The sequence below is a fragment of the Cyprinodon variegatus genome, unplaced genomic scaffold, assembly GCF_000732505.1.
Source record: "Cyprinodon variegatus isolate N-32 unplaced genomic scaffold, C_variegatus-1.0 Scaffold2093, whole genome shotgun sequence".
In the NCBI taxonomy this organism is placed as follows: domain Eukaryota; kingdom Metazoa; phylum Chordata; class Actinopteri; order Cyprinodontiformes; family Cyprinodontidae; genus Cyprinodon; species Cyprinodon variegatus.
The window spans coordinates 2,604-14,464 of NW_015152546.1; the positions used below are offsets into that span (position 1 = coordinate 2,604).

An 11,861-nucleotide genomic window follows, 5' to 3' on the forward strand; every position below is an offset into this window, starting at 1 on the left:
GAAGCACCTGCTCCTGTCTTTGTGGTTGCAGCAACGGTGGTTGAACCATTTGTTCCAGCACTTGAAGTAAGAGACAGCCCAGAGTTCAAGGCGCTGGAAATAAAAGTCGTGACAGTGGTTAGTAAAACATTTTGCATTTTAATATTTTAATATTAATATTAATTATTTAATATGGTAATATTTCACACAAATATTATTTGGTATTATTTTTTCTCTTTCTAGTATAATATAATCTACAGAGCAAGATATGGAATCTTCTTTATTCGAAGTTTTGTCATTGCATTTAGGTATGGTAACTTCTCATTTAAATTTTTTAAGTAATTTATAATGTATACAAATAAAAGGTTGTTTGTTTAACGAGAAGCTAAATATCTTAAAGACATAGTAGCCTTCAAGTAATAAAATGTTTTCACAATGTGCACTTATAGTTTGTGACTTGTTTGCTTTCAGACCAGCCCAAGTCAGGTTTCGAATGAATGGTACTCAAGCAGAGATGGGTGTAGAGTTTAATAAAACAACACCAGCTGAGGCAGTTCCAAAACCTGAGGATGTTCAAGAAGTACTAGTAGTGGGTGTAAAGAACTCCAGCCTCACCATGTCCTTGAATATCACCTTTGATCCAGAGTCAGTTACAGCAATTCGTAAGTAATAAGTCTTTGAAACAATCAAACACAAAATATCGCATAATAACTAATGCAGCAAATCATACCTCAACAATGGGATATGAAATTTATAATTATCTTCAATTCTGCATATCACTACACATACCCTTTCAATAAGTAGGGCTGCAGTTGAAACTGATTATTTTTACTTTGCAATACTTTGTTTCGAGTCACAAAATCCTTTACAAGTAATATTTTAACAGACATTTGATATTGCTACACTACTGGGTGTGGATTCTGAAATTAATATTCTTCAAAATTATTTAAGTGTCAAGATTTGGTTTTGGATTGTCGACCCAAAAGCAGAGGCAGGAAGGCAGAGGTGAATTTCTCTGTGATTTAAAGAAGGTTTACTGAAAACAGAGGCAGGTTATCCAAAAATAAAATAAAGTCCAAACTAACTGGAAACCAGGAGTCCAAAAACAACAACAAAAAAAAAAAAATCAAACAAGAAAACATTCAAACGAACCAGAAATCATGGAAACATCAGGGAGATAACTATCACAAGGTGGAAGGCTCAGAGAGACGGCGTTGGAGGAAGTTTGATGAGGAACCAGCACTGCAGAACTGCACAGAGAGAGTATTTAAGGGAGACTGAAACAAATGGAGGGCTAACGAGCAGATTGGGAGCAGGTGAGAGCAGAGCAAAAACAAGAAGGGAGCAAGGGAAAAAAGGAGAACTCGAGAGGGCAGCAGAGGACAAGAAATAAAAACCTGAGAACTGAAAATAACCAGAAAACACAACAAAATAAAAATTAAATCACGAAAACTAGAAAAGATTGAACAAGTAAAAACAGAATACACAAAAGAAAACATAATAGAACCAAGACTATAACATTAAGGTTATTAAAGATAAATGTTTTTTTTTTTTATTTACTTAAATTCAGTTTATTTATAAAGCACCAATTCACAACAGGTCATCTCAAGGCACTTTAGAGAGAAAATTCAACCAGATCATAGATTCAGATTGGAAATATATTTTATTGAACGAAACTATGTGATTACGGTTAAAAGAAAAAAAAGGCAGGATGTTTTTCAATGTTATTTATTAAAACATTTACTTAGAATCAATCAAAACTGTAGCGTTTAGTTTAGTGAAAAGGGGTAAACCTAATACCAAAAGGTATTTATCAAAAGACCTATCCATCTGTGTTCCATGGTTAAACTGAATATTATTTTGGCAATCATAAGAGATGGAAAATAGGATGAGGACCCCCATATCTAGACCTCCTGATAATGGAGACCATCTTGGAGGAAATATATACCCCTTCTACTCTAGGAGCAGTGTGGGATCCCTCAAAATGAGCTTTAAATTTAAAGTGGATAAAATCGTACATATAATTTAAATACAAAGAGAACATTAATTGAAATATAATGTTAATGTGTGTTTGATTAGTCATTCATGATCAAATATCATACTCTTTAAGGATCAAATTCATGAGATTGATAGTATTAAAACTGTATCCTATGTGCTTTTGCTTTCTGTTCAAATTTCTGTATTAAGAAATAACATAAATAAAGGAAACATTCAGAGTTAGCAAAGGCAGCTGATTAGGGAAACATAAAACTGATATGTATAAGACAAGTTAGAAGATGAAAAGTCAGAAAAAAATGTCCAGTCAATCCTGTCTAAAGATCTTGGATTAATTCATTGTTTTAGGAATTTTTTCATCACATATTGATTTTTATTTCTTCCATGAAAAAAGATTAGTTGTCTATCTCAACCCAGTAAATTAAATAATACATTTATTTAGTATAAGTTAATAAAAAGGCAATCTAATGACCAAAATACGCACAATGATTTGAGGTTCATACTCTGATACACTTGTTTACTTTTTAATGTGATAAAAATAAGTTGTTTACCTGCATTAGAAAAAAAAAAAGATTGGTTCATGCATTAAATGCAAAGTTAAATAAGATATTTGAGGGGTCAGACTTTTTACTTTAAATAAATTAATTGTTTCTTTGTGAATTGCTGGATTTTGCATTGCTTTATAATCTAATTTTTTTTTATGTTTTATTTTTTTGCAGGTCAACCTGTAACAACTGTAGCCCCAACTACGGCCAACAGTACAGTAACCCCAGCTCCAAATACAACAATTTCTCAGAACTCCACGGAAAACATAACAACTACAACAGCTGGCAATACATCTACCACAATCAGCACATTAGGAAATACAACAACAAAGAACCCAGAGACATCAGCTTCTAGCAATTCAACTTCCAACAACACAACAACAAAGAAGCCAGAAACATCAGCTGCTAGCAATTCAACTTCCAACAACACAACAACAAAGAAGCCAGAAACATCAGCTGCTAGCAATTCAACTTCCAACACCACAACAACAAAGAAGCCAGAAACATCAGCTGCTAGCAATTCAACTTCCAACAACACAACAACAAAGAAGCCAGAAACATCAGCTGCTAGCAATTCAACTTCCATCAGCACAACAACAACGACCACAACTGTGGAGCAGACAGTAAACAGGAGGCTGACTTTTAGGTCACCTGGGGAAACCTTCACAACTGATTTGTTGGACCAATCCTCGTCAGCATTTATAAATAGAGCTGCACTTTTAAAGTCAATTGTAAGTCCTCCTCTTTCAAAAATGTTATAGCCAAATGCTATATTGATTTCACAGGCAAGGTACAGTAAATATTCAGTTTTGCAATGCAGTCAACCTTTTCCCCACATAAAAAATAATACAGATTTTTTTAAGGAAAAAAATTAAGTTATATAATAAATGAGAAAGCAACTTTTAAAATAGGCTGACAATTTATCCTGCACACCTAGTGGCCTAGGGTTAGTCAGTCATTCTAGAATTGGTACTTACAGCCACTATGTTGTTTTATATGAGGCTTTGATAAAATAAGAAGTAATATGGCAAAAATCCAGTGAGAAGGTGAAAATACAGTACCAAGATGAAGTACAAAAAAACCTGAATAATTTTAGAAAAGTTTGATTTCTCAAGACATTCTGCTACTTTGAGTAGTGAAACTTAAGTGAAACTTAAATCTGGAAGACTCTTATCAGCTTCACCTGAACCACCTATGATGTCCCTTATTCAGCTCCACCAATCAGCACGGGGCCCGCACCTTCTCCAAAGCCAATCATCTTTCAAGGTCCCCTTCATTTAGCTTCTGGCCCAGCTTCTCTCTCCTACACACAAACAAACTTTCACCCACCTCCACCCCATCACCTCCCTCATTCTCAGATTATTCTCAGCCCCACTCAACCTGTGGTTTATTCCACCACCATTGTCCGGGTCCAGGAGGAAGACAACCATAATCCTTTTCTAGGTTGCTCATCCAAGCGAATGTTGATTCTCAGCACTGAAGACTTCTGCCGGGGCCTGAGCGCCAAAGATCTTATTCCATTCCTTTCTTTATCTGCTTCTGTCTCTTTGAACCCAAATCGGCCTCGGTTGATGGCAGCTCAAACTAAGCCTGGTTCTGCTGGATGTTTGATTCTGTTAAAAGGGAGTTTTCCTCTCCACTATCGCTACATGCATGCTAATTGTGAGGGATTGCAGAGTCATTGAGTCCTTACAATCACCTGGTTTTCCTTTGATAGAAAAATTTTAAAGAATATGATTGTGTTGTCTGTATAAATAAATCTATTTTTTTTTTTCTCTGTCGATGTCTCTCCAGGATAAATATACAAATGCATATTAAAATTGTAAACACTTAGGTTTTGGTTCTGTATCTGTTTCATATCAATAACTGTCACAATGTTCCGACTCATAGTGCTTTAACATTTGATGATTAAAAGTTGACTTATGTTTTCTTTGTTTTTCTTCAGCTTGAACCCTTCTACCAACAATCGTTTTCCTCATTCCGCAGTTTAACAGTGATTTCATTCAGGTAATAATTAATAATCTAATTTAAAGAATTGCTCTGGTCAAACATTCTTACATCCTATATTATTTTTTCTATAGCAATGGGTCAATCATCAACAACATGGATCTTGCATTTGCATCTGCATCTGCTCCTAATGGCTCCCAAATTGCAAATGTTTTGATCAATGCAGCTTCAAACATCTCTGCCTTCACCATTGATACCTCTAACATTTTAGTGGATGGAGAAGGTAAGATAAAAATGTTAAGATTTAAAACATTACTTCTTTGAATAGAAATGATCAAATATATATTGTTAAGAAATTTTCCCATAGAAAGGTTTGCTAATGCCCTGCTTTTCCTCTCTCATTCCAATAAGTGTCAAGTGGAGTAAGCCAGAAGATCAATCTCATCACGGCTCTCTGCATGGTCCTGTTGTCCTGGGTGTTGTCCAGCCAGCACTAATCTCTCTATTGACTAGTGGTGGATAATCTTCCCCCAGAAAGTTATTCTAATTGAAAACTAAAAAGGATCTCATGAAAGGGTGTTTTTAAAAGAGAAATAGTTGTCCAAAAATTGTTTCTGAGTTTATTTAAGCATCTCTAAATTTAAGCATCCAGTCAAGAACTTAAATATTTGTAAAAGCACATTCACTGATTATCTATGCTGTTTTGTTAGGAGGTTACTGCAATTTTATTTATTTCTCTGAATGTGAAACCCTGGATCCGATCCATGAAGAACATCTTGTACACTTACTTATTAACATGAGGGTTATGTCTATACAATAGGATGTGATGTAGGATTTAAAGTTTTTTTTCAATGCACTTTATGCAAAGGCAGACTCTAATTATCATCTTCATTCAGCAATATAAGTATTTAAAATAGTAATAAAGGAATGATTTTAATGACAAATTAGATTATGACACTGTTCATGCAAATCCTCAAGAGAAATCTATGAATTGATTATTTTGTATAAATGTATTATAAGATGTCTAAACAATATCAAACCTTATTATTTTGTTGTTTTTTGATATAAAATATATCTATAACATTGGAGACTTCGGTATACAGTATTCTGTTAAGTGTTACTCAATTGTATTTTTCTCATCATAAATTAAAGTTAAGATGACAAAGACATAAAAACTAATCATTAAGATTACATTAATAAGAGATCACTGAAATAACAGCTTTAGGGTGTAAGATGTTTAAAAGTGTATAAAAACACTTTCTTGCTTCTAATAAAGAAACTGATCAGCAAAAATGATGTTTCTATTTTATTGTCAACAATGAAAGTGCTATCTGGAGTCAAATGTTGTTTCTGCATAAAAAAATCCCCATTAACTGTTAAACTAAAACTTATACATTCTTAAAGTGTAAAACACATTCTTACAACCACTGTTTGAATATAAAGCCATTATGAACTAGATTTTTCTTTTTACCAAGACAGTATTACAATTTTTTGTCCTCAAAGTGTATTGACAATCCTCTTAAAGCTGTCTAAAAAAATGATTAAAATATATTAATTTTATCACATTAGCATATTCTCAAATCGATTATTTTATAAATAGACTTAAACAAAATCACATTAGCATTTTCTGGAGTGCCAAGAGTTCTGTCAGGGATTGTACAAATTGGTCAGAGAATAACAAAAAGAATTTAGTGAATAATTTTGTTTTTTATGTTTTTACAAAACAGGATTTAAAAAAATAAAATAAAAATGATAAACTGGGGAAAAAAAGAGAGGTCAAATTAACAATCTTCAACTCTGGTAGTATAATTTACAAATTTACAAATTGACCAAACAGAACTTGAGGGAGACTTGGATATTGGCTGATCAAACTACAGAATGGGAGAATAGAGATAGAATGAAGAAAAATCATGAAAAGGGGGGCCTAGGTCCTCCAGCAGTCTAAGCCTATACCATCATAACTATAGAGCAGTGTTTCCCAACCTTGATTGACTTTGTGAATTTGGTCTTACCATTAGTACCCCTTTCAGTGAAAATTATTGATCATTCTCCAAAAGTGGAACGTACAATAAATGCTTATAAAATAAAAACTATTTTACTTGTGTAAATCCCTTTATTGTCCTACAATGGAGAAATTCACTCTCTGCATTTGACCCATCCCCTTGGTGAGCAATGGGGTGCCATTCTGTTGTGCCCGCCCGGGGAGCATGGTGGGATTAAGAGTTTTGCTCAGGAACCCAGAGTAGAGGGATCAACCAGGTACTTGCAACCTTCTCAGAGCACAAGCTCTAACCCGCTCTGCGAACACCTACCCTACATAATCTCTTAATTTTAGCATTTAATTCTTAGGCATTTTATGCTCAAATAATGAAAATATTAATATGTTACCTGAAAGCTAGCAAGGAATTGAAATAAATGAAAAATAAAATCATATTATGAACCTGTATTCATAAAACTAGAGCTACTCTGAGTAACTCTCTTATGGTCACATTTAAACTTAATAAATTGGGTACAAAGTAAAGAACAAAAATGATAGACTGACTTACTTTGTTTTCATGAAGGAACCCCGAGCTTGCTTTGAGGATCTCTGATAGATCAATGTGAAAAACAGCTGATCCCATCTGTTCTCTACATCCAGTCTGTTCCTCTGCTTGGCTTAGATGCTTTTCACAGCTGTAGCTAAACTCAAACATATAAGAAAAAACTTCCTATTTGGTTCATAAAAGCTTTTTTATTTTTTTGTCATTCCTCTCAGACTCTTACTGCGTTCCCTGTCTCATCTTAACCAGTCCGGCAGAAGACCGCCATGTTGAGCCTGGTTCTGCCAGAGGTTTCTTCTTACTGGGAGTTTTTCTTCTCCACTGTCACTCCATGCTTGCTCATCATGGACAGGTTCTCTCAACCTGTGTTATCCAACTTGACTTCCATCTTCCAGGTCCCTGGGTGAAACTCTAGTATCAGCTCACACAATCCACTGGATCTCCCCATAAAGCTCAGCATACCATCTCACTAACCAGCAGTCTACAGACTAACCAACTTCATCTATCAGTTCATCTACTTCATCTATCCACCAGTTTCATGTCTGGGGGGGTAAACAGCCCTATTCTTTGCTCCTGTTCATGCATATCTATCAAAATTAGGCGCTATGTTTCCTGCCGAGGTCTGAGCACCAAAGACAAGGTAATTTTATCAATAAATTTCTCCTAATTGTTTTTTCTCTTTGTGTGAGTTTTTCAGATAGAAATAAGAAATAAAATATATTTATGTACCCCTTGCAATGCACTCGCGGACCACTAGTGGTACAAGTACCCCCGGATTGGGAATCACTACCATAGAGGTAGCTAAAGATCACCGATGAGGTGTGTAGGGATTCCAAGACACCTCATTATACAGCCTACAAATGTCACCTACTTTTTTCCCAATTTGAAGGACGGGTCCGATGTATCCTAGCTCTCCTTGGATATCCCAGAATTCATTGCGAGCCCAAGCTAGCCGGCTGCTCAGTGATCAGAGGAAATGGTACTTGGCGGCGAACAGTGGTGAATATTGGAAGTTAAGTTTAATATAATCCAATTATGTGAATAGTTCCGTCTGAAATTAATGAAAATAGTTGTTTTAAATGGTTACCTAGTCAAATATGTGGACTTTGATGTTTGATTTAACTACAGCTTTTTATCTGATGCTATGCAAATTGGTTTGGCTTTAATTTAAGGACAGATTCTAATATAGCTGCTGTGTGGGGACTATTATCTGATGTGATTTTTATTTTTTTATTGCTCTTTTGCATATTTTGCTTAACTAAGTATTTTTTTTTGTTGAACATAATATACTTTGCAGCTATATTTTTTATACATACGTTTAGATTTATTTATAATTATATTTATATCTTTCTACCCCTATTATGGAATAGAATAGAAAATCTCTCACAAAATATGGACCTTAGAAAAATGTATAAGAATAACATAATAGGGAAGAGTTAAAATATAAACCATAAAATACCATACTAAAAGTGTTTAAAAACATAAAACTGTGCACCTGGAGAAAAAATAACCATGGACATTTTTTACAGTAATGGATATTTGAAAATAGCAGCATTATTTTACTGACTAAGGTTTATAGCATTACATTTCCTTTTCTTGTTCATGCTCCTGGTGGTTGACTTTATTTCAGTCTGTATTCTCATGAGTGTCTTTAAAACTTTGAAAAGTTTTGTATTAATCTTTTCCTGCTTTGTGTGTCAACTTTCACAGTTGCTAAGCGACAGAGCGTATGGCATAAAAAGCCACCGAAGGGTAGACCTGTTTGAATTCACACCCAAAACTCTTCCGGTCTCCTTTTTCAAGGACGAAGGATCAAGCCCAGATAGACCGGGTCCTTGCAAGCCAGAGCTGATAAATTCGAACACAGCCAGTGCTGCAGACAGGAGGCCTCTGATTGGTCAAATCTACATCCGCTCTACTCAGCCGTATTTCCTGTTTATTACCTTAGCAGAAAACAACTCGTGAAATTAGAGCAGCAACAAGAGCAAGGAGCGCGAGAACGCTGAGAACCTTTTTCCACCTGGATCCCCGCTCTCTTTCGCCCTCATCTACCTCCATTGTAGGACAAACTCACCCTCACATCCTCACCGCCTCGGCGGTATCTAGACCCACATCTAGTTTGTGATTGTCCCTCTTGCGTTGTGGTGCGGACCACGCTTCAAAATTGAGCATAAATCAAAAATGTCTTTGTCATACCTGCGACAAGCTCACTGCGACACACTTCTGCGTGAGTATAACCAGCCCTTAAATCATGATGGCTGACATTTTAGAGCCAACTTGCTGTAAAACAGACCGTTTGTAACATTGAGTTTCAGAAGTAAGAAAAGTTACTGGAAGTGAAATCCTCCTAAAAAGACCTTTACCTTGGTGTGAGCCACGTGGGACAAAGGAACCCCGCTAGCTGTGAGCCGAAGCTGCCAACTGCTGGAGGGAACTCTGACTTTCAAAAATGGACATGGGCAGAGGTCTAAGTTTTGGCACAGTTAGGGACAGATTCTACTATGCTTTTGATGATTTTGTTCATTTCATGTGTTTTCTAATTTTGAGCTGTTTTCTTTATAAACTAAAATAAGCTTTATTTCACTACGGTTTAAAAATGTGTTTAATAAAACGTGTTATCATGTGTTTACTCACATGCTCATTACATTTTGATTATTGTATTATGACCAAAAGTTATTTAATGGAATCATGTTTATTCGCCGCTAGCTATTTCAAAGAGGGTGAAGAATAATTCAATTTAAGGTTATTGGTTCCTGATTAAAGAAATCATTTAACAAAACATTATTAGAAAATAGAAATTGAACTTTATTGATGTCACAATGGAGAAATTAACTCTGCATTTAACTCATCCCCTTGGGTAGCAGGGGGCAGGCATTGTGCAACGCCTGGGAAGCAGTGTGGGGTTAAGGGGTCTTGCTCAGGGACCTAGAGTGTTGGTTGTGGGGATCAAGAAGGGTACTTGCAACCTTCTCAGAGCACAAGTGCATTGCTGTAACCTCCAGACCAACACTCCCCCAACTAAACTAGCTAAAATAATGTTTTATTTAATTCATGGACTTGTATGTGAATTGGTTTGAAAACATTCCAATCGCTCTAATTTAGTCAAAAAAGCTCATTTGATAGCATCCCAAATTCTTCAAAATAAACTTTGGTTCTTAAACACAAAATCCATGCCAAACTATGATATGGTTTTAAACCATGTTTTCCCTTCCTCTTTGTAGACAGTAGTTGAGTTTCACTAGTTTTAGTCAAGAGTTTTTAACTGACATGTTTGACTTGGAGAAGAAGGACTTTTGTTAATAAACTCTTAATAAACTATTTTGAACAGAAGCTGTGGTGAATTTATTCCATGTATGTACAGAATTATCAGTTTGACCATGATTTGAGCTCTATTCACGTTTTCATTTGTTATTCTAACACACTGCCAGTAGGGAGTGTGTTCATAAGCAGTATATGGCAGTCCAAACAATAACTGATTAAATAAGATATTTAACACCCATTCAGAGGTGGGCATTAAATATATTAAAGTTGCAAAACATTTATCAAAGTTTAAAGCAGGGTGTCTGCTTCACGGAGTAAAACTGGTAGTTGGTTCCACTACCAGTTGATTTGTTGCACTGTTCACAAATTCTCAAGTTATCCTGTACACAGACAGACAGAGAAACACACACACACACACACACTAACTCGTCTAAAAAAGTAACCTTAAAATAAAATAAAAGGCCTAAAATAAAAGTAAACAAATGAGTAAATGCTTTTTAATAGGACTTGAACTTTTATATGATACATATTTAAGTACTTTTGGGTTATTTACTAACTTAATCCCATTTTTGACTTGAGCTACATAATGACAACTGTATCTGACTTGATGTGACAGAAATACAAAACAGCCAGTCTCATTGTCATTTAGTCTGAGTGTCATTTATTCAGTGAACACAGAGTTGCAAATCTAATTAATTTATCATTGTTTGCATCCAGGTTTTACTGTTTTTTTTTTGTTTGTTTTTTTTTACATTTCAATAATATATATATATTTTTTACATTGTACATATTTTAAGTTTATTTTCATTTTCAAGACAAATGTAATATTTTTGTAGAATGATGTTCAGATAAATAACAACAATAAGATGACAATGACGTAATCAACAAAATCCAAACCTTATTTCTAGGGGCATAACCATCATCTCATAGATGGGGACACATTTTTCGGGCTATTATCTCTTGGATTCAATTTAATGTTTTCTGTCATACCTGCTTGTTTTTTTTTTCCCCCATGCAATAAATATTATCAGGAAGTTATAATCTCTCCTTACCTGTAAGGACCCTTCATCATTCTCCATGCTGTTGGCTTCTATCTCCTCAATGACCCTGATCTTTCTATTATGGCAATAAGCATTAAAATAATGTGGAAAGCAGCATTTTAGATAGTGAAAATATCTTTCGCATTGAACTTTAAAATCACATCCATTTCATAGATTTATTTTTATCTCTTCCCTGACTCTACTCTCTTTATAGTAACCAAATGACTTATTTAAGTATGTAGATAGCAAATGGGGGAATAAAATCTGCTTAGAAATAAAGGAGGATTGGAATTATGCTGCCTTCATGTGGTCTGGTAAAGATCCTCACCACTTGAAAATTACCAGCACTTTGTATTCATGTCCTCTTATTGTAGAGAAGAGAAACATGTAGGATCCAGTGAGTATCCTGGCCTGCTACTAGTTGGGCTGGACAGTTATGCCCAACCCCAAACACTAATACTGAGCACTAAACCTCTAATTGTGCATTCCCGCAAAGTGTCCGCCACATTCAGGGAGATCCCAAACCATGTAGCAGGTAGGGAGAGTGGACTGTT

The 11,861-nt window shown here is 35.1% G+C and overlaps 1 protein-coding gene across 1 annotated transcript; it reads left to right on the forward strand.

Annotated features, from left to right (window-relative positions):
- Window positions 1-433: 433 nt before the first annotated feature.
- LOC107105144 (cell wall integrity and stress response component 4-like) lies at window positions 434-5,693 on the forward strand. Its single transcript, XM_015405264.1, has 5 exons — window positions 434-641; window positions 2,694-3,250; window positions 4,465-4,526; window positions 4,601-4,749; window positions 4,878-5,693. The coding sequence occupies exons 1-5, from the start codon at window positions 473-475 to the stop codon at window positions 4,961-4,963; spliced, it is 1,023 nt and encodes a 340-aa protein (XP_015260750.1). The 5' UTR covers window positions 434-472; the 3' UTR covers window positions 4,964-5,693.
- The last annotated feature ends 6,168 nt before the right edge of the window (window positions 5,694-11,861 follow it).